This window comes from Malus domestica, chromosome 15 (genome assembly GCF_042453785.1).
Source record: "Malus domestica chromosome 15, GDT2T_hap1".
Classification (NCBI taxonomy): domain Eukaryota; kingdom Viridiplantae; phylum Streptophyta; class Magnoliopsida; order Rosales; family Rosaceae; genus Malus; species Malus domestica.
Genome location: NC_091675.1, coordinates 10,750,296 through 10,775,487, shown reverse-complemented (window position 1 = coordinate 10,775,487; position 25,192 = coordinate 10,750,296). Strand labels below are relative to the sequence as shown.

Here is a 25,192-nt window from a genome sequence, read left to right as displayed (position 1 = left end):
TTTAAATTGTCAAAGAAATGTTTGTTTTTACACATCAACCCCCCCTAAAAAAAACAATTTGTCCAGAATCGCCACTACATGTGTTTATAAGTAATTGAACTATTTCCTATGTTGCCAATTGGTGTTAAGGTGGAACCTCAATTTTTTTTTTCACATAATTTTTTTATATTAAAATGAAAAAAAGAAGAAAGAAGGAATTGATAAAAAAAATAAAACAAAACACATGATGCGGAGAAAATTTTGGGAAATGGGATCGATTCAGGCTATTGCAAGACACTTCTTATAAAACCATGACTCTTTTATAAGACAGCCCATTCAATTTGTGAAACCTGCCCTATTATAAGACAGCTCTACTAATATTTGCTTCTTTAATATGCCTTATGTAACATCCCTACATCGACTAACGGAGAGGGGGTGATGTGCCTTATATGTATATGCCCAACTCCATTTAGCACGAGGCCTTTTGGGAACTCATTGGCTTTGAATTCCATCGGAACTCTGAAGTTAAGCTAGTTCGGCGAGAGCAATCCTCGGATGGGTGACTCACTGGGAAGTTCTCGTCTGAATTCCCAGAAACAAAACCGTGAGGGTGTGGCCAGGGCCCAAAACAGACAATATCATGCTACGGCGAAGCCGGTCTGGGATGTGATAGAATGGTATCAGATCCACTCTGCCGTTCGGTGCGAGTGTGTCGACGAGGACGTTGGGCCTCTAGGGGGTGGATTGTAACATCCCTACATCGACCAATAGAGAGGGGGTGATGTGCCTTACATGTACATGCCCACCTCCATATAGCACGAGGCTTTTTGGGAACTCACTAACTTCCGATTTCATCGGATCTCCGAAGTTAAGCGAGTTCGGACGAGAGCAATCCTAAGATGGGTGACCCACTGGGAAGTTCTTGTCTGAGTTCCCAGAAACAAAACCGTGAGGACGTGACCGGGGCCTAAAACGGACAATATCGTGTTACGGCGTAGCCGGTCTGGGATGTGACAGAATAATTGTAACATTTCACATCGACCAACGGATAGGGGTGAAAGTGGACAATATCGTACTGCGGCGGAGTCGGTCTGGGATGTGACAAAATAATTGTAACATTTCACATCGACCAACAAAGAAGGGGTGATGTGCTTTATATGTACATGCTCACCTCCTATAACACGAGGTCTTTTGGGAACTCATTGGCTTTGGGTTCCATCGGAACTCCGAAGTTAAGCGAGTTCGGGTGAGAGCATTCCCAAGATGGGTGACTCACTAGGAAGTTCTCGCGTGAGTTCTCATAAACAAAACCGTGAGGGCATGGTTGGGGCCCAAAACGGACAATATCGTGCTACGGCAGAGTCGAGACTGGGATGTGACAGAATGATATTAGAGCAACTATGCCGTGTGGTGCGAGTATGCCGATGAGAACGTCGGGCCCCTAAGGGGGGTGAATTGTAACATCCCACATCGACCAACGGATAGGGGGTGATATGCCTTATATGTATATGCTCACCTCCTATAGCATGAGGCCTTTTGGGAACTCACTGGCTTTGGGTTCCATCAGAACTCCGAAGTTAAACGAGTTCGGGCAAGAGCATTCCCAAGATGGGTGACCCATTGGGAAGTTTTCGAGTGAGTTCCCAGAAACAAAACCATGAGGGCATGGTCGGGGCCCTAAGTGGATAATATCGTGCTACGTTGGAGTCGAGACTGGGAAGTGACACCTTATATTCAAATTTATTTGGACAATAAATTGTAAAATCATCACTAGAAGTCCAAAAAGCTTGCACTACTTCGGCAAGAACAAACTAAAGACGGTTCCATAAAAGTAACAATCATAGAATTAAGAAAACAAAAAGGATTTGGCAAATGACTTTTGATTTGTGTTGCGAAAATTAGATAACTGAAATTAGCCTTATTAAGTCTCGAATTTTTGTGCTCGTGAGTATACAAATTAAATGATAGTATAACATATAAGCACATATATCATCCCACAGAGATGAATTGATTCTAAAAATCTTACTAACTAAATTGAAACAAATTAAAGTGGAGAAGTTTTAATGGAAGAGATATGAAATTTTGAAATTAAACTAAAATAAAATAAAGCTTGAAAATAAAATGTGTGTAAATTATAAATTGAAACATAAGAAAATGAGACCTAGGGCATCCGAATTCACCGTAACCAATTCTACTTAATTCTCTTAATATGTTATGCTCAAGTAGTTCCCCAATATTGATGATTGATTTTTCCTAAATTATTCAACGGCCATGGCATCTGGTTGCATCAAAAGTATCCTTACATGTTAACCCTCTATGGCATCTAGATGAATTTAAACAAGTAAGAACCCATTAATCTCTATGAAAATCGTTGGAAAATCACATAAACCCTAATTGCATGACATCTACAAATAGGTGTTTATGGTATCAATTGCAAGAAGCTAAACCTAAGTTAAGTATGACATCTACTCTAACTTGCATCAAATCAACCTAATTTAAACCTACATGGTGATCAAGCATCTAAATAAAAATCAAGCGCATTATGAATAGCAAAAGATACTCAATAAAGATGAAAAACTTGATAATAACAATGCCACAAGGCAATTAAGTATTCATGATCAGGCTACATTGCAGCCCTAGAAAAGAAAAGAAACTAGAAAAGCTCTTCCCTTTTCCCTTCTTTGCCGCAGCCCCTCTAAAGTGTGATATATTTTCGTGGCTTTCTAACTTAATAAGGAGAAGTAACCTCCTTATATAAAACCCACGGCAAGGAGGAGTTCAAGAAAGAAAAATAACAATTAAAACCCCACTAAAATCCTATCACTAATGGACTTTAAGTCCTTATTAAAGAAAAGGAAAAATAAACATAAATAATAAAAGTTAGAAATTAAGTTCGCTCCTAAAGTCCATTGAATAGCATTTCCATGTCTATTTGATTCCAAAACTGCTCGGTTTCATCTTCTTGTTGTAATGCACATGTCTTCGCGCAGCTAATTAGCCTCGTGCTCCATTGGAATTACTCTACACACCCAAAAAGCTCATTTTTCACTTCATTTCTGCATAACTTCAATATTGAATGCCTATAAATTAAAACAATATAAATTAGTACATTTAACTCATTCATATATACAAAATCCAAAGGAAGTATATGATAAAAATGTATGAAAATATGCACACATCAATTTGACATTAATTGTTGACATTCTGACCAAAAGATAACTTGTTTAAGTTCGATTACGATGCAACAAACAACATATGGTGATTAAGTGAAATTGTCATGGTTTAATTTCGACCTCACACCTGTAAAAACTAGCTAGCTTGATTGTACTAATTTATTACGAACCAAAATTCACCATATTCCAACACAACAAAACACCCCACTTACCTCCTTCCTTTCGTAAGCAATTACGTGACTGAAAAGAAAAAGTCATATTGTTTGAGAATCGTGACTAAAAAGAAGCTGCAGTGTTTACCAAAAAAAAAAAAAGAAAAAAAAGAAGCTGCAGCATATGCTATAATTATAGCTTAAATACAACATCTGCTAATAACCAGCAGATCAGGAAACAAAATACAAATTTAGCTCATACTGCAGCTTACGACTTGAAGAGAGAGAGAGCCATATTCCAACACAAAAAAACACCCCACTTACCTCCTTCCTCTCGTAAGCAATTACGTGACTGAAAAGAAAAAGTCATATTGTTTGAGAATCGTGACTAAAAAGAAGCTGCAGTGTTTACCAAAAAAAAAAAAAGAAAAAGTTGCAGTATGTGCTAGCTTAAATACAACATCTGCTAATAACTAGCAGATCAGTAAACAAAATACAAATTTAGCTCATACTGCAGCTTACGACTTGAAGAGAGAGAGAGAGAGAGAGAGAGAGAGAGAGAGAGAGAGAGAGAGAGAGGACCAATCTCAATGGCGGCGAGTACAGAGGGAGTGATCAGCAACAAACAAGTGATACTGAAAGACTATGTGACCGGCTTCCCCAAAGAATCTGACATGCAACTCACCACCGTCACCACCAAGCTCAAGCTTCCAGAAGGTTCCAAAGGGGTTCTGGTGAAGAACCTCTACCTGTCCTGCGACCCTTATTTGAGAGGCCGCATGACCAAGCGTGAACCGGGCACCAGTTATATTGATTCCTTCAACGCCGGTTCGGTCAGCCACTGTATATATTATCTTATATCTCTCTCTAGTTATTTTATTATTTTATCATGATTGAATTGTAAGTTGTGAGTGTCAAAGAACATGTGCTTACTGTTTCTTGACATATAGTAACTTGGTCAATCCGAGTTAATGGTTGAGAAAATTATGGAGCCTTATTTGGTTAGGTTTAGGAGTCCTTATTTAGTGCAATTAATTATGAAAACCTTATTTAGTTGACAAAGAGTTCGTTACCATTTAGGACTATAATGAAATCCTAATTGATATGGAATATCCCTTTAATCAGTTAATAGGCCGGATTAAAGGGATGAGCGTCTATATATTAGGAGGTCCCTGCACTCACAGCATCATCCTATTCTAGTGCAAAATCCTATTTTTGTGCACAAGGAATCTCGGCTGCTAGAGTGTAGAAGTTCCTTCTTGAAACCCTAGCAGTCATGGCTTCTTCTTCTTCCTCCACTTCGGAAGATAAGTTTATTTCCCTTTTAATTGTTTGATTGGTTTATTGTAGTTATATTTGTTTTATCTGTGATTCTAGTAACTTGTTGATTTTCAGATTACACCTTACATGTGGTATCAGAGCCTCTCAACTCGCCTAGAATTCAGAATTTCGATCATGGTTGGTTTTGAATATATTGATACAAATTTGCTAGGGAATTTGCAAAGCTTGGGGGTTCGGATTATTGGTAATCAGTTTGAACAAATTCTTAACAAATTAAAGGCATAATTATTTGTTGTTTTGTTTAAATGTCTTTTACTTGTGGATCCTGAGGCTTCCGCTTAATCTTAGAATATTTTTGTAATTGCTTTTCTAACTACAGTTTTGCGGCATGAATCACAAAGATTCATGGCAAAATTTATATTGTGAATGACTGTTGACCAACATGTTCAATTAACTTTATGATTTAGATGTCAAGTTACATCATACGACATATTTATACATAAGATGTATGGTGGGTGAAAGATACATTATTCCAAAGATTTTGTAGTTTTTAGTATTCCTTTTCTATCACATGATATCTCCGATGGAGTAAATTTGTTTGGTTGAAGGATCAGAGAGCTCTAGTATGCTGCCATGGTTTATTACCCATGCACTAGGGTTTATGCATCGAGCTTGAACCCCATTATGAAAAGCTTGCTGCCAAGTCTTGCATAATGAATTATTTGCCATGCTTTATTATGGGTTGAGCTTTACGAGATTTGCATATCTTGCTTTAATTTGATTGGTAGTGTTAGTGTTGGGTTTCCTAGGGCTCGCCCAAAACCCTAGTGAGCATATCCCGTTCAAAGGTGAGAATAAATTTTGACCCAACGGAAGTAAAATTAGTAAGTTTGCTCATATTTTTTGTTGTTGTCTAAAGCAACCTTTTGAAATTATTTTGAGTTGATGGATTGAATTAACCTTATGGATACTGACTTCGTGGGTGAGCCATTGTATAGGATTTTCATGATTTAAAATTCTGAATTTGGATACCATGACACTAACATGTTTTATGCAGGCACACATGTTCATTCATAGCTTAGATGAATGTGTGAACTCATTCTGCAAGAATTAGAAAGGTTTGAGATCCCTTTCAATTCTCAAATCTTGCGTCGTAAGGAGCTTGATCTATATACACATATTAATGCCGTGACCATTTTGGTGTCACTTTTAAATTGTTTTCTATCTTAAAAGGAGATTTTGATATATCACAATGGACATGCTAAATGTTGTTTTAAAAGAAAAATGAAATTTTAGTAAAGTTATGAAAACAAGACTAGGGGCTGGTTTGGTATTGCTGTGCTTTGAAAAAAAGCTGCTGTGAGAATAAGCGGCTGTGCTGTGAGAATAAGCGGCTGTGAAATAAATCAGCAGAGCGTTTGGTAAACTTTTTTGTAAAAGTGCTTTTGGAAAAAAAAGCAGTCTGATAGTGGATCTTTTCATTAAAGGAGCACTGTAGCTCCGTGTGTTTTGAAAAAAAGCCAGTTTTCCAAAGCTGCAAATAGTAGCTTCAGCTTTTTCCTTTGATTTCAGCTTATTCTCACAGCAGCTTCCAAAATAAGCCCTTTTTTTTTTCAGTTTACCAAACACCTAAAACCCTCACAGCTTTTTTTCATAGGTGCTTTTTTTTTAAGCACCTCACTCCCAAACTAGGTCTAGCTATGTTCATGCAGTTTAGCATACCTTGCAATTTGTTCTATTTTAGTCTCTGATTTTGATAGATTTTTCATAACTCCAAATTTTATGAAATTTGATCATGTCATAATATCAAATGGATTGTAGACGTTGGTATTTTTTTCACGTTTCTAGACAAGAAATGGATTTATGGTAAATTTTTAAGTTTGATACCATATTGCTGGAATTCTGCAGACTTCCGCAGAATAGTCTGCTTGTGATATTATTTTGACATATCTATGTGACTCATAAATTCATGAAATTTTAGTATGATATACATTGAGATATTTATTTCAAATCTGGAAATTTTGAAGAGCATTGGTTTGAAAAAGAATTATTGGTGAATTTTTAATCTCGGGACTGTCCTGCAGAATGTATGCGGTTTCTGCAGCAAATTCCATTTCGATTTTATTTTAACCCACTTTTAAAATCGAAAAAATTATGGAATTTTGGGTAACAATAAATTTACATGTCTACTTTATTTCTGAAAAGTTTCATACACATTGGAGGAAGATTGAAGTTTTGGTGAATTATTTAGACTCGGGTATGTTTTGCAGAATTTCTGTTGTTTCAGCAGCACAACTTATTTCAAATTTGTTTTTAGTACACTTGTAAAATCTCAAAAATTTTGAAATTTTGGGAAATAACAGATTTTTATGTTTACTTTATGTCTGAAAATTCTGATCCAAATCAGTTGAACAATGAATATTTGGTGAATTTGTAATCTCAGGTATGTACTGAACATTTTCTGCTGTTTCTGCAGCACCTCTCTTTTCGAATTCATTTTTGGCTCACTTATAAGATTTAAAAAAAAATCATGAAATTTTGCAAAATAATAGTCATATATGTCTAGTTCATACCTAAAAAAAAAAAAAAATTTCATGACAATCTAAAGAGAATTGAGTGTTTGGTGAATTTGCACACTAAAATAGTACTGCTGAATTTTTTGGTACTTCAAAACTAGTTTTGTTATGTGATATTGTTTCACTGATTTGTGCACATCTATTGGTACCGGTTATTATACAAGTTTATGGTTCCAATATGTCCTTAGTTTATGCAAATTATCAACACTAATGAATTTTATAGACAACACTGATTAAATTTTGATTTAAAGATGTATTGGTTTGTTTTGCTTAAACCAATGTTTTGTTTGGTCATCAATTCTGATTATGATGATAATTGTCTTTTGAGAGAAAATTGGAAAGTGACATCAGTTTACTAATTGATTATTTTGGTCCCTATCGAACAACTGAATAACCATGTTTCCTCTTTCGAGAACTCTATTGTTCAATGTCAACAACGACATACTTTTGTGTCTGATTGAATCTTTTGAGAATCATTGAATATCCAACAAAACAGTTATTTAATACTGTTCTAAAGGATTATTCTAAAAAATCAGAATTCTAATTTATATGGTGAATACTTTGTCCCAATGGGAATTTCAGGAAATCACTCACCAATTATAAATTAGTATTATAGCAAATCATAAAGTACTTCTAACATATTTTCATCTGGCCAAAGCTGTTGAAGCTATATGTATTTTGTGTATTTTATGTTTTGGCTAGCTATGCAGGTATTTTCTTTGCATGATTAGTTTCTGCCCAAAGGTGTAACAATCATGCAATTTGGAGTTGGTTCGATCCTCCACAACTCACTACTTCCATGATGAATCTTGCAGAATCAAGAATGAGTAGGTAAATTTGCCAATCTTTTTCCTTAATTTTCTGTGAGTTCTAAATTGGATTAAAATTATTATTAAAAAAATTGATGTTGTTGAGATATCTATGTGTTTACTTTAATCGACTTTGTTTTAGAATTAAAACATAAATTTTGAGTTTGGATTCTCTTATTAGGTTTCATTTTAATTTATGATCTAATATTTAACACATATGTGGGTCTTCTCTCATACACTAAAATAAATTTTGTAGCCATTGGTTTATCTAATCACTTGTCACTTTTAGATCGATTAATAATGTTGAGATATTGTTCCTTATATAAGCCTAATTTTGATACATATAGATTGGTTTATTATGTCCAAACCAACTATTTTGTGACTCAACAAATTTATTTAGGAAATTTTTTTGTGTTTTGAGCATATTAAAGATTGTAAATTGGTTTTATTTAAATTATGATTAAATCTGAAATTGTGGTAGAGCTTGGGAAATACTGCTGCAATTTTGCATACCTTGCAACGTGTCCTATTTGATTACCATTTTGATAGATTTTCTAACTCCAAACTTTGTAAAAATTTGTCATCTTATATTATATAATGGATCGTGTATACTATCTTTATTTATTCAACTAGCCTATATTTTGTTATATGAAAACCACTTTCTCTAGTGTTTAATCTTGCAATTTTGAGTGTTTGCCCAAGTGGGAGAAATAATGTATTATGGGCTTCACACTCATCAATTTTGCATGCTTTTAATGATCATAGTTTTGGTAGATAAAACGTACATTATCATACTTGTTTATATTTTATTTGTTACATATGCAACTAATCTTATAGGAAATTCAAGAAGGGTTAATGAGTATATTCTGCTCAAAAGTGTTTTACTTATTAATTCTTATATGTTGTTCAAGAAATTGGACTTGTGATTTATATGTTATTGATGAATAATTAATCTGCTCAAAAGTGTTTTCTTATTCAGTACAAATATAAATCAATGTATAGTGAAACATGAAATTGACAAGATTGCATATACTTCATCTGCTCAAAAGTGTTGAAGTTATATATGTTTGCCCTTGTATTTTGTGTTTTAGCTATGCAAACCTAATATAATTAGTTTCTGTCCAAAGATGATTATGGAATTATATGCTTTTGATGCAATCAGAAAACGTTCCGTTAAAGTTTTCTATTTCTGTCAAATGTTAGATGAACAAAACGGACCAAATGATTTTGTATAGTTTTTCAGTCACAATAGTCACTTCCCTACAAATATCTGGAATAAAGATGTTGAGCTCACAAATTTTATGTTTTAGATCCCATGACTAATGTCTTGCTAATGGGAGTATTGGAAAGGTATCTGTTTCATTTTGTAGACATTACAAAGTTTTTTTTTTTACTCTCTTAATCAGTGGGAGTAATAATAATTTATATAATTTTGTCTCTTTTAATCAGTGGGAGTAAGAGATTACCTTTTGTGTTTAAAATTTGAAGTGTTAGTGGTTGATATTTTAAGAGTTTTTGTTTAAGTTTTGTTCATAAGTTTAATAAGAGGTCCTAATTTTGTAAATAGTATGTTATATTTTACTTGTCCTCTTATCATATTATAAATTGACAGAAAATATGAGCCATGCTTGCATGAGGCTCAGTTCAGGAGTTGATCTTTTGCTTATCAACCTGAATTTAACGAATGATGTCAAGCAACATTGTGCTCGTAATTTGATATTCGTGGTAATAGAGTAAACATGTAGAAGCAATTACATGTTATTTTCTATAATCCAATATTTAAACTACTAGTGACAAGTTGTTAAAGGTATAGTTGCAAATTTTGTGGGACTCAGTGATCACCTACCACTTAGCCAAATAAGGATCATGTTCTTGGACACTCAAGTGGGAGAATGTAAGTTGTGAGTGTCAAAGAACATGTGCTTACTGTTTCTTGACATATAGTAACTTGGTCAATCCGAGTTAATGGTTGAGAAAATTATGGAGCCTTATTTGGTTAGGTTTAGGAGTCCTTATTTAGTGCAATTAATTATGAAAACCTTATTTAGTTGACAAAGAGTTCGTTACCATTTAGGACTATAATGAAATCCTAATTGATATGGAATATCCCTTTAATCAGTTAATAGGCCGGATTAAAGGGATGAGCGTCTATATATTAGGAGGTCCCTGCACTCACAGCATCATCCTATTCTAGTGCAAAACCCTATTTTTGTGCACAAGGAATCTCGGCTGCTAGAGTGTAGAAGTTCCTCCTTGAAACCCTAGCAGTCATGGCTTCTTCTTCTTCCTCCACTTCGGAAGATAAGTTTATTTCCCTTTTAATTGTTTGATTGGTTTATTGTAGTTATATTTGTTTTATCTGTGATTCTAGTAACTTGTTGATTTTCAGATTACACCTTACATGAATACCATAATTAGAATACTGTATTGTAAAATATATAAATAAAATTGAACCCTTGAGGCATTTCTCATGTAATACTAGTAGTGTAGTACAAACGGAACTGATGAGGAACCCAATTATTAATCTTGTTTTGAAGATAGCCTTTTCATTCGGATGGTGTAATCCAAATTTATCTTGTTTGTGGCCTTGGGGCTGTTTTAATGATTTATGTAGTTTGAGACAACTTGTAATTCGCGGTTTTTGATGATACAATGCTATACTTATATCAGTTATATCTTATCAATACTGAGACATAGCTTCCTTATTAATTGGCATTCTGTCCAACGAAAAAGCTTTGTTTATGCTATGTACAAATCATAAAAAGGATAGCATCTATTCGATGTTGTAGTTTTATTTGACGTAATTGATTTTGAAATGCTGGTGTGGCAGCCTATAGTCGGACATGGAGTCGCCAAAGTTTTGGAATCCGGGGATCCAAAGTTCAAGAAAGGCGACTTGATTTGGGGAATGACCGGGTGGGAGGAATACAGTGTCATCACTGCAACAGAGTCTTTGTTTAAGATTCAGCACACTGATGTGCCTCTCTCTTACTATACTGGAATTCTTGGTATGTTGCTATATATTGGTTATTGCTATTTTCCTTGCCTTTAGATTTATTTTTTTAAATTTTGTTCTGCCAGAAGCAGCTATCTCAAAGTCTTGTATCTTCTATGATGGTACTTGAATATAGCGAGCTAAGGAACCTGAACTTCACAAGGGCCTAACCCGTTGGATGAAATTCGTGAATCATTTTTGTATGTCATGGATTGTATTGAATTCTTGTTGCATGTTTGAGTACCGTAGTTTCATTGGACTATTCTCATGCTAAATTCAGGAGCGAATAGATTGTGTCGTAATAATATTTTTATTAAAAGTAGCATTTCCTCATGGAAGGATTCTGTATGGTTGTATATATCCCTAGTTGTGATCTGTCTCCACTCCAGTGACCTCTATTATACTACTTGAAGTGAACTGATATGTTAATTCTCAAATCTCTTCGTAAACTAGATCTTTACAAACCGATGTCCCATATTCTCTTCATAATTAGTAATTTGATTTGGAAGTACGGAAATTATTTAGCATAACGTAATTCTAGTTCAATTGGTCATATGGATCTGTAGCATTGTTCACAGATTGAATGCAATTGTTGAAGCGATCCATCCTAATTAATTCATCCAAATATTCAGTTATATGGCTTTGAAATGCATGATATATTTACTTGGTGCTCAGTGCTCATCAATGTATTCATTTTATGTAGGTATGCCTGGAATGACTGCTTATGCTGGGTTTTATGAGATCTGCAATCCTAAGAAGGGAGAGACGGTCTTCGTTTCAGCAGCATCTGGAGCAGTAGGTCAGCTTGTTGGCCAATTTGCAAAGTTGTTGGGTTGCTATGTTGTTGGAAGTGCTGGAAGCAAAGAAAAGGTGAGTTATGGTCGATTCCAACTATATCTTAATTGGCATTTCTGTGATTGCAACTCCATTGGATGATTATCCTTGTTTTAGAAACACGAGTTAGTGATGTGTGCCAAATTTGTGACTGGAAACGTTTTGACTAATAGAAAGCAGGAAAGTAAGAGAGAACATGTTGGAAGGTAAAGATATTGGACCCTTTATCTTCATAATCAAGTTAGTAAAATTCAGCTTTAACCTGCTGCCTCATCTTGTTGGCAAAATGTTCATATCATATGAAATCATAAGCATATGCAACTTAGAAAATCGCACAGAATGTGCATCTATGAGCTTTTCTTTTCTCATTCTACAATTTACGTATTGCAAATGACGATTTTATACCCATTCTTGGCATATTTTAATAATATTGTATCATTTCTGAGTTTAGGTTGATCTGCTGAAGAACAAGTTTGGGTTTGACAATGCTTTCAATTATAAAGAAGAACCTGATTTGGATGCAGCTTTAAAAAGGTCAGTTGATCAGAATCAAACTATTATTTTAAAGCTTTAACTTATGTCTTAATTACAAGGGGAAAGTCCAATAAAAGGCATTAGCAATCTCTAACATCATCATGTGACTGTTGATGAAAAACTCATGTCTTTGTCCTCTTTGTAGATATGTTCCACGGTTTTCGGTGTTTGCTTAGTCTAAATTGTGATTTTCTCACCAGGTACTTTCCTGAAGGCATTGACATATACTTTGAAAACGTTGGGGGGAAAATGCTTGATGCAGTGCTACAAAACATGAGGGTCAATGGCCGGATTGCAGTTTGTGGGATGATATCGCAGTACAACCTTGACGAGTCTGAAGGTTGTCGCAATTTAATGTATCTCATCTTTAAACAGGTTCGCATGCAAGGTTTCCTGGTTTTTAATTACTACCATCTTTACGAGAAGTTTCTTGAAATGGTTCTGCCGGCGATCAAGGAAGGGAAGATAATGTATGTGGAAGACGTAGTGGAAGGACTTGAGAGTGCTCCAGCCGCTCTGATAGGGCTCTTTGCTGGCCGCAATGTAGGAAAGCAGGTGGTTGTGGTTTCCCGAGAATGATTTCCTCAGGCTCTCCATGCCTCCGAAGTATCACCCTTTAGCTATGTGGTGTAATCGTCTAGTGTGAAATGCAAATGCTTTGAACATTTACAAGTTCATATTATCCCGACGAGGACTTTGCGTGATCTCTTACCTTAAGCTATAAATAAATGTCTTTTGACTTGCTTAATGATATCAAGCACCAAGTTTAGTGGATCTTTCAATTATGTGAGAGCTCTTATTTATTTATTGAACAAATGATATTATCTACATTAAGGGAAAATGGTAGCTTTACAATATGCTAGTAATAATGTGGGTCAAAATTACTTTTAGCGAGAATCGAACATAAGAACTATCACTTAGCATTCTTTTTCATATCATCTTTGACATTTCGATTGAAGTAAGGTATGGTTTGACATTGAGATGCTTAAAAAATAACTGCTTATTTTAAAGTTTTTATGTTAAAGGTGTTTGGTAGACTATAAAAAAAAAAAAAATTATTTTGAAGTGAGAATAAGCTCAAATCATCAGAAAAGATGAAGCAGCTATGCTTTGAAAAACTGGTTTTTTTTCAAATCACGCGACGTACTCTGAAACTTTCTAAAGTTCAATAACACCCTCAAACCAGAAATAGTGCTCCTTTGATGATCTCCACAATACCCAGAAACCCACCAGAAACGGCTTTGCCGATCTGCACAAGAAATGGAAACACAGAAACCCACCAGATTACCACAGCCAAAACCAGAAACGGTTTTCCTTTGCCGATCCGTGTGCTAAACTAGCCTTAACTTTCTAAGACATTGGATACAAACATCAAAACCCAAAAGCCAAAAATAGAATAAATATCAGCTTTAAGATTTCACCGCCATCAATTCTATAATTTGATTAAACACAATTCCAGAAAAAATAAACAATTTGAGCCACTGAAAGCCTGAAACTTTATCAATTTTGGAAAAGTCGAAAAGAAATCGTGGGCAATTTGCGTTAAAAGCTAAATACCTCTGGTTCTCCGAAGGTCCGGATTGAAACTATGGCCACTGGGCGCCGGCGGAAAGAGACGGAGAAAGGGAAGGACTACAGAGATGAGTGTTTTCTGTTGTCAAGGATTACAGAGAGGAATTAGGAAGGAAGGTGAGCGGGAGGAAGAAGGGTTTAGAGTTAAAATGGGGTTTGATGCCACTTAACAAATGAAGATGGATAAAAGAAAAATAGGAGATTTCTAGAGAGAGTATTAATAAATAAAAGATATGGATTATTAATAAATGAAGATGGATAAAAGAAAGATAGGGCTGGTTTATTATTTTACATTTAACATTATACTCATTTTATATCATTTTTTATTTTATTTTTATCATTTTACATAGTCACAGCTGTTTTACATAAAAGTTTATCAAACACTATCATACTTTTTTTTTCTTTTTCCAAAAGCACTTTTACAAAAAAGTTTACCAAACACTTTGCTGCTTTATTTCACAACTGCTTATTCTCACAGCACAACATAAACAACTTTTTTTTTTCAAAGCGCAACAATACCAAACCAGCCTGATACGTCATTTGTTACCATTATATGCCTCTAGGAGATTTTTGACATCTTCTTTTGAGATGATCTAATATTCTTCCCTTCCAACGCTTCCAATTCCCATTCCCATCGATTTGCAATCATCAGCGGCAACATTGCTTATATCGTCTTAAGCCTACAGAGAGAGAATCAATCTCAATGGCGGCGAGTGCAGAAGGAGTGATCAACAACAAATAGGTGGTACTAACTCTACTGAGAGACCATGTGACCGGCTTCCTCAAAGAATCTGACATGTAACTCACTATCGCCACCACCAAGCTCAAGCTTCCAAAAGGTTCCAAAGGGGTTCTGGTGAAGAACCTCTACTTGTCCTGCAACCCTTATATGAAAGGCTTAATGACCAAGCGTGAAACGGACACGAGTTATCTCAATTCCTTCAACGTCGGTTCGGTCACTCACTGTATATATTATCTTAGGGACATTTTAGTTGTGATTCCAAACTACTAATATTTTTTGACTGAAACCTTTGTTATTTTTAGTTTTTGATCGAAATCTCTGACATTAATATAATAATGTATTTTTGTATAGGTTATTATATTTTTATTAAAAAATGAAATTTGTAGTTATTTATATTAATGAGGTTTTAAATAAAACCTATAATTATCATGGGATTAAAAATATTAAAGATGAATTATACTCTCTAATATATATTTTGTGTGTGTGTGTGTGTGTACACACACATAAAGGCCTGTTCATCAAAACTAACCAAAAAATTATTGTACCAAAATATGTGTACTGTCACATCCTGTTCGGGGCCCCCACCACATCCCGGGCCGGGATGTGACAATTTGGCATCAGAGCCAATCCTTGGCCGGATGTGTGTTGACGAGGATGTCGGGCCCCTAAGGGGGTGGATTGTAACATCCCACATCTCCCAGGGGAGTGGATCATGTAAGCCTTATATATATATTCTCATCTCTACTTAGCACGAGGCTTTTTGGGAGCTCACTAGCTTCGGGTTCCATCAGAACTTCGAAGTTAAGCGAGTTCGGGTGAGAGCAATCCCATGATGAGTGACTTACTGGGAAGTTCTCATGTGAGTTCCTAGAAATAAAACCGTGAGGGCGTGGTCGGGGTTCAAAGCGGATAATAACGTGCTACGGCGGAGTCGAGCCCGGGATGTGATGGGGGCTCGGGCAGGGATGTGACAGGTACATTTTTCTAAAACACAAAAAAAATATATATATTGGGCTTAATAACATATTCAAATTTATTTTATTAAACTTGACATTGATGCATTCCCAAAAAAATGAAATAGAATGTACCCATATAAGTTTAAAAAATAGATTAGAGAAAATATTGAATGAATTTTATATAAAACATGAGTGTATTTTATATTAAAAAAAGGATACATTTTTCATATGACAAATTGATATATTTAAGAATGGGTACATATAAGATTAAAATTTAATTTTTTTTATAAAAATTTAATGGGTACAAACTTATTCTAATATTATTTTTTATATTTTGGAAACGTTTGAGTTGAAAATTAATTAGGAGTTTAATAAGGGTGTGGGTATTAAAACTCTAAATCAATTACTAATTTTTATTATAAAAATTATGTAACTTGCATGTAATTCATTAATATATTAATGCTACGAACTTTGATCAAAATAAAAATTAATAAGGTCTTAATCAATAAATATATGGTCCATAGCTTCTAATGTTCATTCATTAAAACCTTATTAGTTTTTAGATTTTAATCAAAGTCCTTAGCATTAATATATTAATGAATTACATGTAAGTTACATAATTTTTATCTAATTGTTTTTTAGAGTTTTAATACTCACACCCTTATTAAACTCCTAATTAATTTTCAATTCAAACATTTCCAAAATATAAAAAATAAAACTAGAATAAGTTTGTACAATCTTATATGTACCCATTCTTAAATATTCCAATTTGTTATTGTTAGGATGCCACGTGTCAACATCATATTAATAGTATATGTTGTATAAATAGGTTGCTTAGAGAGGAAAAACGTTGTTGATGTTGTAATAGTTATAATAGTCTTCTCTGTAAATCCATGAAAACTCACATCTCGAATCTGGAGGCCACTCAAAACGAATTCAAGGCCGCTCAGCACGAATTCAAAGTACGCTAAGATGTGATATTGCAGCAACTTAAATCGTTGCTCGCGAGAGGTGGTGCGGGTTCCTTAGGTGGCGGAAAATCGTCAAAAAGGATGCATACATATTCCAAGATTCATAAAATGATGAATGACATGTCCCGATCCCGATGTCCTAAGGACATCGGGATGGCCACGTGCTGGCCGACACTCGAAGATGATACAAGCCATTTAATGAATGAATATGCTAAGAACATGTAAAACATGTGTATAAATTATAGCAAAAAAATAAGATGTGACTATTCATTTATGCGTGAAGATAGTGATATAAATAATATTCAACCGCCAACAATGAATATAATGACAATGCATGACATGTTCAGAGCATACATCTAATTCAAAGTACAAGCGAAAGATAAAATAGAGAGGTGTTATTACAGTAGAAGTCAAAGCAGAAAGGATGATGCGGTATCACTGGTAAGGGAATGCCTCATATCTCGGATCGTATTCCTTGTTCCTATGTCCTAAGGTGGCGCAAAACAAACATGAGTGGATCAAGTTGATATATACATAATATTGAAACAGTTATCAACATACTAACCCCCAAAGTTTTATGAAAACTCAATAGCATAATATGTAATAGGTTTTTCCGAAAACCCTAGCATGCGATAAAACCTTCATAAAACATATCTCGTATATAAAGTGCTAACTAGTAGTATTAGAATCTCCTGTACGCATAGAAAATGCCCTACACATGCCTTCCCGTAGGCAATATAAGTATCATTTTCCATATGCACAGAACATTGCCCTACACACATCCGCCCGTAGACAATATAAGTATCATTTTCCATATGCATAGAACAGTACCCTACACACGCCTGCCTGAAGGCAATATAAGTATCATCGCCCGTAGGCAGAACAATGACCACTAGATACGCACAAAACCATTGAACATAGTCTTTCCAAACATAGATACATATATCTCAAAACATTTTCATAGTATAAAGTCATCCATCATTGATACTATAAAGAAGTGTAAAAACATGTTCATAGATAGTATATAGTCATCCATCATATATACTACAAAAAAACATAAGTTTCGATAAAATATGGTATTCCAAAATATTCTCAGTAAGCATAATATCTCATAAATCGTTTCATAAGACGTAATCATTAAAATCATGTTTTTCATGTATGCATTTCTACTATTAAAACATACATTTTAGAAGGAATCCACTCACAGATACTTCATCGTTGAAGAGCCATACGAAATAAGAATGATGAAATTGCCGCTAATATTCGCACCTAAGCACATAAAGTTTCCAATTAATAAAACTCTATCCAAATGATTGAATTTGGGAAAACGGACATAAAAATGGATCCAGGACGTTGAAATTAGCCTAAGAGGGGTCTCGGACGAAACTAGAAAAAGTCAACAAAAGTCAAAGTCAAAGGTCAACGGTCAACATTGATCGGGTAAACAGTCAAACTGGGTCAACGGGTTTGGGTTGAGTCAAGTCAACCGGGTCTGGGCTTGGGTTGGATCTGGGTTGGGCTTTAGGTCAGTGGGCTGGTAACCCGGCCCAAAGGTAAAGGGTTTAGGCTTAAACGGGCCGATGGCCCTGGGTTTGGGTTTTAGGAAATAAAATAAATAAATAAAATAAAAATAAAAAGGTTTGGGTTTGGGTTTGGGTTTGACGGGCCTAAGGCTCGAGTGCTAAACGGCCCAAAGGGCTTTCAATTAAAAGGGTTTGGGCTCAAATGTAATGGCTCGAAGGCCCAAAATTACACGGCCTTAAGGGCCTGGGTTAGTTTCTCATTAGGGAAGGAGGCCGGAGCCTCCCGTGCTCCAATCAACTGCAAAACTAACACCCTAGGGTACGATTTAACCACGAACTTGAAGACGGAGGTGGAGGGAGAAGTTCCCTACCTTTGATTGCCGTGAAACGGCCGGAGATGGCCGAAATCTCGACTTAAAGTCGTTGGAGGAATGGAGGAATGGGTAGACTCTGGGTGTCTTGGAGCTTGCAGAGATGAGGGGTAGAGGGATGAGGTTCACACAAACGTGTTGGTGGCGATGTGTCGACGTCGAGGTGGTGGTGTGGGTGTGGGTTCAATCGGGGGAGAGAGAGGGTACTGAGCTGAGAGAGTTGAAAGTGTTCACTTGGGGGAGGGAAAATAGAGAAGAAGATAGAGAGAGTTGAGAGAATGCCACGTGGCAGTCTGTGAGTAGAGGAAAAATTGAGAGAATCCTAAAAGTGGATTCGGATTGGGTATAAGATAAGGGGACCAAAATGCAAAATTACATAAACTTTTAGGGGAAATGTAAAATTACAAAATAATTTTGGGGAGGGGTTTTACAATGAACCCTAATCTTGGCCCCAACTTTGGGCGTCCTAATTCATGTCCCAATTCGTATCCACCGTTTATCAAAATGGCTTCTCACATCTCTATTGTTAAATCGAATCAAGTCGTTCTCAAGCTTCAATTCTTCCATGAGGAAAAGATTCGGGCCCGAGAGAAAGCAGATGAGTTTTTCTTTCAGTTTCGTCAAAGATACAAGCCCAAGACTCGTCCTTGTCTACGACCCATATTGAAAAAATTTAAGAAGGTTTGTGAATACGGCAAACACCATGATGATGATTCTGCGACGTTTCGTTCAAATCCCAAATTTCAAGAAAGTTTTGGAGTTTTTTGGAAAAAATTTAGAATGAAAATGTTTTTTATTTGTTCGACAAGGAAGCTAAAGATTCGGTAGAAATTCCTCCATTTCTTGATTTTGATTGCAAGACGGGCATTGAAAAGGATTTGGTTTGTGGGCTCCCTATTGATAGAGTTGATATGTGTTTAAGATATGACAAGTGTCATCAGATCAATGGTTATGTATTAAGGTAGATAGTTGAGGCTGTAAGGTATAAATACAGGTTTGTTGTTGTAATTATGCAAGTGAAATGAAATAGAAATACAGTTGAAACAAACTATCTCTTTCTCTCTCTCTAGAATGTCTTTACTTAGCTTACTCTGCAAGATTTCATACAAGTTATCATGGTATCATCGCCAAACTTGGCCATCGCCTCCGGTTGACGATCCTACTGCTTTCGGTCATCTTCGTCATTGCTACTACCGTGTTCGTTGTTGTCGTTGGTGTATTGTAGTCGGTGGTTCTATCATCATCTCCGTCGCGTTCTACCTCTCTGCATCTTGGAGATTCTCTGGTGATTTCTGGAGGTTTCTTGTTGGTATTTTCTCATCATTGTTGTACGGTTGCTTGATTGTTTACCTCTTAGGTTCGCTTATGCATTGTGAAGTGTTGTTCTCAGATTTGTGAAAATTCTGAAAGTTGATTCACGAAACCCTAACATTTAGGGATTTCTTGTTATAATCTTGATTTGTTGTTGTCTTAAGCTCGTACTCTCTAGTCGTAGTTGTTGATTGTTAAAATCACTACTTGATTGTTGATTTGTTGCTTCAATTGAATTTCTTCGTTTGCAAGTTTATACACTGCTTGTTGTGTTTTGAATCATGGTGACCTCTAATTAGCTTGCACTTACACAATCGCGAATATCTTCGTTAATTCCGAGTGTTGATAACCCTGTCATTGTTAAACTGGATGATTCCAATTATGTTACTTGGAATTTTCAAATGGATCTACTTCTGGAAGGAAATGGTATAATTGGATTTGTTGATGGTACAATTCCTTGCCCTGATAAGTATGAGGATTCAGATTCTGAAAATGAACTGTTGATAATACTCGCTCTATGTCTGATGGCTATAAGATTTGGAAAATTCATGATAAGGCTTTGATGACCTTAATATTTGCCACTTTGTCTCATTATGCATTCTCGTGTGTAATTGGCTGTCAAAGTTCTAAGGAGATGTGGACTAATTTGCTTCAAAGGTTTGCTAATATCACCATAACTAGTATTGTTCAGCTCAAGATTGATTTACAGAATATCAAGAGTCAAAGTTTATTGATGAGTACTTACAAAGGATTAAAGACTATATGGATCAATTAGCTGTTGTTGGTGTACACATTTCAGATGAAGACATTGTGATTATGGCATTGATGGGTCTTCCTTCTGATTATAATACAATTAAGGCAGTCATTCGAGGTAGAGAAAGTCTTGTCTTTATTAAGGAACTCTGGTCTCAACTCAAGGCTGAAGAGGCCACATTGGAAGAAGTAACTCACCCACGTCCATTGATGATTGCTATGTACACTCATGGTTCTGGTTATGATCACGGAGATCATTCTGGCTCATAAACTTTACCTTGTCATCTGGTTCAGGATCTGCAATGTCTTTTGCTCCAATGGTACATATGCTTAATGCAGTTTTTTAGCCATCTCCAAGGTTTCAACAGTTACCATTACCCTATATAACTCTTCATCCATTAGCTTTTGTTTCTCAAAATGGCTCTGGTTTTTACAACAATTTTCGAGGCAACAATTACAGGCCTAAAGGGAAAGGAAAGAAATTTTATTCTCAGCCTTCGCAAGGTTATCAGATCAATGGTGCTCAGTCTCAACATGCTTTGAGTTTTCAACCTTATCCATTATCAGGGCAACAACAAACTACATCACATAATTATAATCCTTTGCATATATGTCAAATTTGTGATCGCAAATGGCACTCTGCTCTTACTTGCTTTCAAAATGGTTGTCAGATTTGTCATAGAGTGGGGCATACTGCCACTTGTTTTAACAGGAATAACTCTCCAGTTCAGTCATATCCTGTCTCTTCATTTCAAAGCTTCACTCATACTCAAGGAGGATAGTCTTTCGAGGGATATCGGTCTTTGAATATGCCTCAGTTTCATTCTTCACCATCACCTTAGTTTCCTCCTCCTGCAATGGCTTCAGTCTATCATCCTTCTATGATGGTTCCTTTCAGTTCTAATCAACCAATTGCCATGCAAGTGAGCTCAAGTCCCTCATCTTCTACTCCTCAGCATGAGTATTGGTTACTGGACTCAGGGGCAACTAACCACATGACCTTGGATCTCTCCAATCTATAAATGGCTACACCATATCCATCTAATGAGACTGCGACTAGTGCCAATGGTGAAGGTTTAACTATATCACACATTGGCAGTTCTTGTCTTAACGCTACTTCACATCAATTTAAGCTCAATTATGTCTTGTATGTTCCCAGAATTTCTCAACATTTATTGTCTATGAATCAGTTGTGTCGAGACAATAAATGTAGATGTATTATTGATAAGTGTTCTCTCTATATACATGCCAAGGTCACTGGGAAAATAAAGTCTCGAGGATCTGTTACTTCATCTACTTGTCCAGTTGTTTTCATTAGTTAAAAAGTGTCAAATGACTTGTGGCACAGCACGTTAGGTCATCTTGCACACTCAGTGGTTACTGCAGCTCTTAGGAAATCCAATATTACTCTTCCTTGTAATTCATAATTTCATACTTGTACTGCTTGCTTGCAAGGCAAGTTTACCAAGTTACCATTTCCTGTTGTTGCTTCCAAGTCTGTTTTACCTTTCGAAGTCATCCACACAGATGTGTGAGGTCATGCACCTAGCTTGTCTATAGAAGGGTTTAAATACTATGTTTATTTGATAGATGAGTCTACTAGGTATACTTGGATATTTCCTATTATCAATAAAGCTGCAGTTTTCAATATTTTTGTTCAGTTCCTTGCCTTTGTTAAAACTCAATTTGATGCTCATGTTAAGATTCAACAAAGTGATGGTGGATGGGAGTACATTAGTAGTCAGTTTCAACAACTTCTTAGGGATAAAGGTATCATTCATCAAACGTCTCGTCCTTATACCCTAGAGCAAAATGGGGTTGCTAAAAGAAAGAATAGGCATATAGTAGAGACAGCTATCACACTTCTTCATAGAGCTTGCTTACCTCAAAATTTTGGTTCCATCCCTGTGCTACTGCTACTTACCTTATAAATGGACTACCTACTTCAGTTTTACACATGAAGTCTCATTTTGAATCCCTATATTGTGTTCCACTAAGAGTTGATCATTTGAGAAATTTTGGGTGTCTGTGTTATCCATCTTTGAAGCCTTATAGAAGTAACAAACTAGAATCCAAAACCACTGAGTGTATTTTTCTGGGATATGCTGCACAATACAAAGGGTTCATTTGTTTCTCACTTAGGATAAACTACTTGTTTCTCGACATGTAGTTTTTTATGAAGGCAAGTTTATCAATTCTGTTAGTTCTCTACATCCACCAGCATCATTTAAGTGTCATTCTTCACCGTCAGTGCATATTTCTCATCCCAACATTTTTCTACATAAGTCAATTATTTCAGTTCCGTTTCCATATGTGTCTTCACCTTCCATTTTTGGTGTTGGTAGTTCCAAGGTTGTTACTCAGTCCTGCCTATCTTAACAATCCATTTCTAGTGACCTTGCTCCTCCTTAAGAAACTTCACTTTCTTTTCCAGAGGCTACATCTTCAGTATTTTCATAAGATCATCCTGATACCACTACTTCTCAAGTTGTTGATATTCAACTTGTTGTGCTTGGAACTCATAATTGTCATCCAATGCAAACACGGTCCAAGTCTGGAATTTTCAAGAAGAATGTGTATAGTGCTCACTTACTTCAGGATTTATCAATTCACGAACCCCAATCTTTTGTAGCTGCAAATAAGTCTGTTCAATGAAAGCACGCTATGCCAGAGGAGATGGATGCATTGATTCAATAGAAAACTTGAAAATTAGTTCATCTTCCAACTAATAAAAATCTTGTAGGCTGCAAATGGATAAACAAGATTAAGAGAAATCTATATGGTACAGTGGCAAGGTATAAGGCTCGATTAGTGGCTAAGGGCTATTCTCAAGAAGCTGGATTATACTACTATGAAACCTTTAGTCCTGTGGTTAAGCCAACCACAATACGGTTAGTTCTATCTTTAGCTGCTTCTCAGAATTGGAAGCTTAAACAACTAGATGTCAAGAATGTTTTTCTTCATGGCTTTCTTAAAGAGGAAGTTTATATGTCTCAACCACAAGGATTTATTGATCCTCACTTTCCAAATTATGTTTGCAAGTTGGAAAGGTCATTGTATGGGTTAAAACAAGCACCTTGGGCTTGGAATGACAGGTTTTGCAAATTCTTGGTTCATTTGGGGTTTAAATATTCATATGCAAATCCTTCATTATTTGTGAAGTCAGTTGATGGTTCTTTCATTGTGTTACTTTTATATGTTGATGATATTATTCTCACCGGCAACAATAACACTCATGTTCAAATGGTGATTGATCAGTTGACAAAAGAGTTTGACATGAAGGATTTGGGGTTGTTACACTTCTTCCTTGGTTTACAAATAGAATATCAAACTCAGGGACTCTTTGTTCATCAACACAAGTATGTCAAGGATTTGTTCACCAAGGTTAATATGTTAGATTGCAAGCCTCGTACCACACCATGTTATCCACATTAGAAGTGACTTACTCATGGTAGTCCTCTTGTATTAGATCATACTGCATATCGAAGTGTGGCAGGGGCACTTCAATACTTGACCTTCACTCGGCCTGATATTGCTTTCTCATTAAATCAGGTGTGTCAATTTATGTAGTCTCCCCTTAAATCTCATTTTGCTGCTGTCAAATAGATTTTGAGATATCTCAGAGGTACTATGAACCAAGGGTTATGTTTCAGACCTGGTTCCTTACAGTTGAATGCATACACCGATGTAGATTGGGCCGGTGATCCCAATGACAGACATTCTACAACATGTTTTGTCATTTTTCTTGGTTCTAATCCCATCTCTTGGAGCTCCAAGAAGCAACATACAGTCAGTCGTTCATCTACTAAAGCCGAATATAGGGCTATGGCTACTACAACTGCTGAAGTCGTTTGGATTCAGCAATTACTTTGAGATTTGCATATTTGTGTTTCTAGAGTTCCTGTTCTTCATTGTGATAATGTATCTGCAATGGCTTTAGCTACAAATCCAGTGTTGCATTCTAAGGCTAAACACATTGAGATTGATTGTCATTTTTTTCATGAGACAGTTCATCAAGGTTCTATTTTGTTGCAGTTTGTGAATTATGCACATCAATATGCATATATGTTTACCAAGGGATTGTGTTTTCCTCAGTTTAGTTTCAATTGTTCCAATCTCATGCTAGTTGCTCCAAGCATGAGTTTGAGGGGGGATGATAGAATTGATATGTGTCTAAGATCATGACAAGTGTCATCAAATCAATGGTTATGTATTAAGGTAGATAGCTGAGGCTGTGAGGTATAAATACAGGTTTGTTGTTGTGAGGTATAAATACAGGTTTGTTGTTGTAGTTAAGCAAGTGAAATGAAATATAAATACAGTTGAAACAAACTTTCTCTCTCTAAAATATCTTTACTTAGCTTACTCTGCAAGATTTCATACAAGTTATCACCTATTTCAGAATTGTTGGAAAAGAAAGATGAATTGCCTTTCTTCTCGGCTTATTCTTGAAAATAAGTTTGGGTTCTAGTTGATTGTTTCTGTTGAGACGATCAACAAGCTTCAATCTCTCAAGAATCTTCATCAAAAAGCTTTGACAAAATTTGGTTTCATGGGTCTTGATCATTACTTTACGCATGAGTTCAGTGCAAGCCATGCACTCCAATTGTTTGAAGAAATGTCACACTCATGTGGGTTATGCAATGGCGATAGTTTTGTT

General features: G+C 35.8%; 2 protein-coding genes across 2 annotated transcripts in view; one reads left to right on the top strand and one right to left on the bottom strand.

Annotated features, from left to right (window-relative positions):
• The window catches only part of LOC139191648 (NADP-dependent alkenal double bond reductase P2-like), a 30,796-nt gene that overhangs the window by 2,827 nt on the left and 2,777 nt on the right, over positions 1 to 25,192 (bottom strand). Inside the window, exon 2 of the mRNA XM_070812625.1 lies at positions 2,449 to 2,469. Within this exon, the coding sequence (XP_070668726.1) occupies positions 2,449 to 2,469 (21 nt within the window). The remainder of the gene's footprint in view (positions 1 to 2,448; positions 2,470 to 25,192) is intronic.
• Positions 3,831 to 13,132, top strand: LOC139191647 (2-alkenal reductase (NADP(+)-dependent)-like). Its single transcript, XM_070812624.1, has 5 exons — positions 3,831 to 4,137; positions 10,801 to 10,978; positions 11,669 to 11,835; positions 12,251 to 12,333; positions 12,534 to 13,132. Exons 1-5 carry the CDS (start codon positions 3,895 to 3,897, stop codon positions 12,910 to 12,912), a joined length of 1,050 nt encoding a protein of 349 aa, XP_070668725.1. The 5' UTR covers positions 3,831 to 3,894; the 3' UTR covers positions 12,913 to 13,132.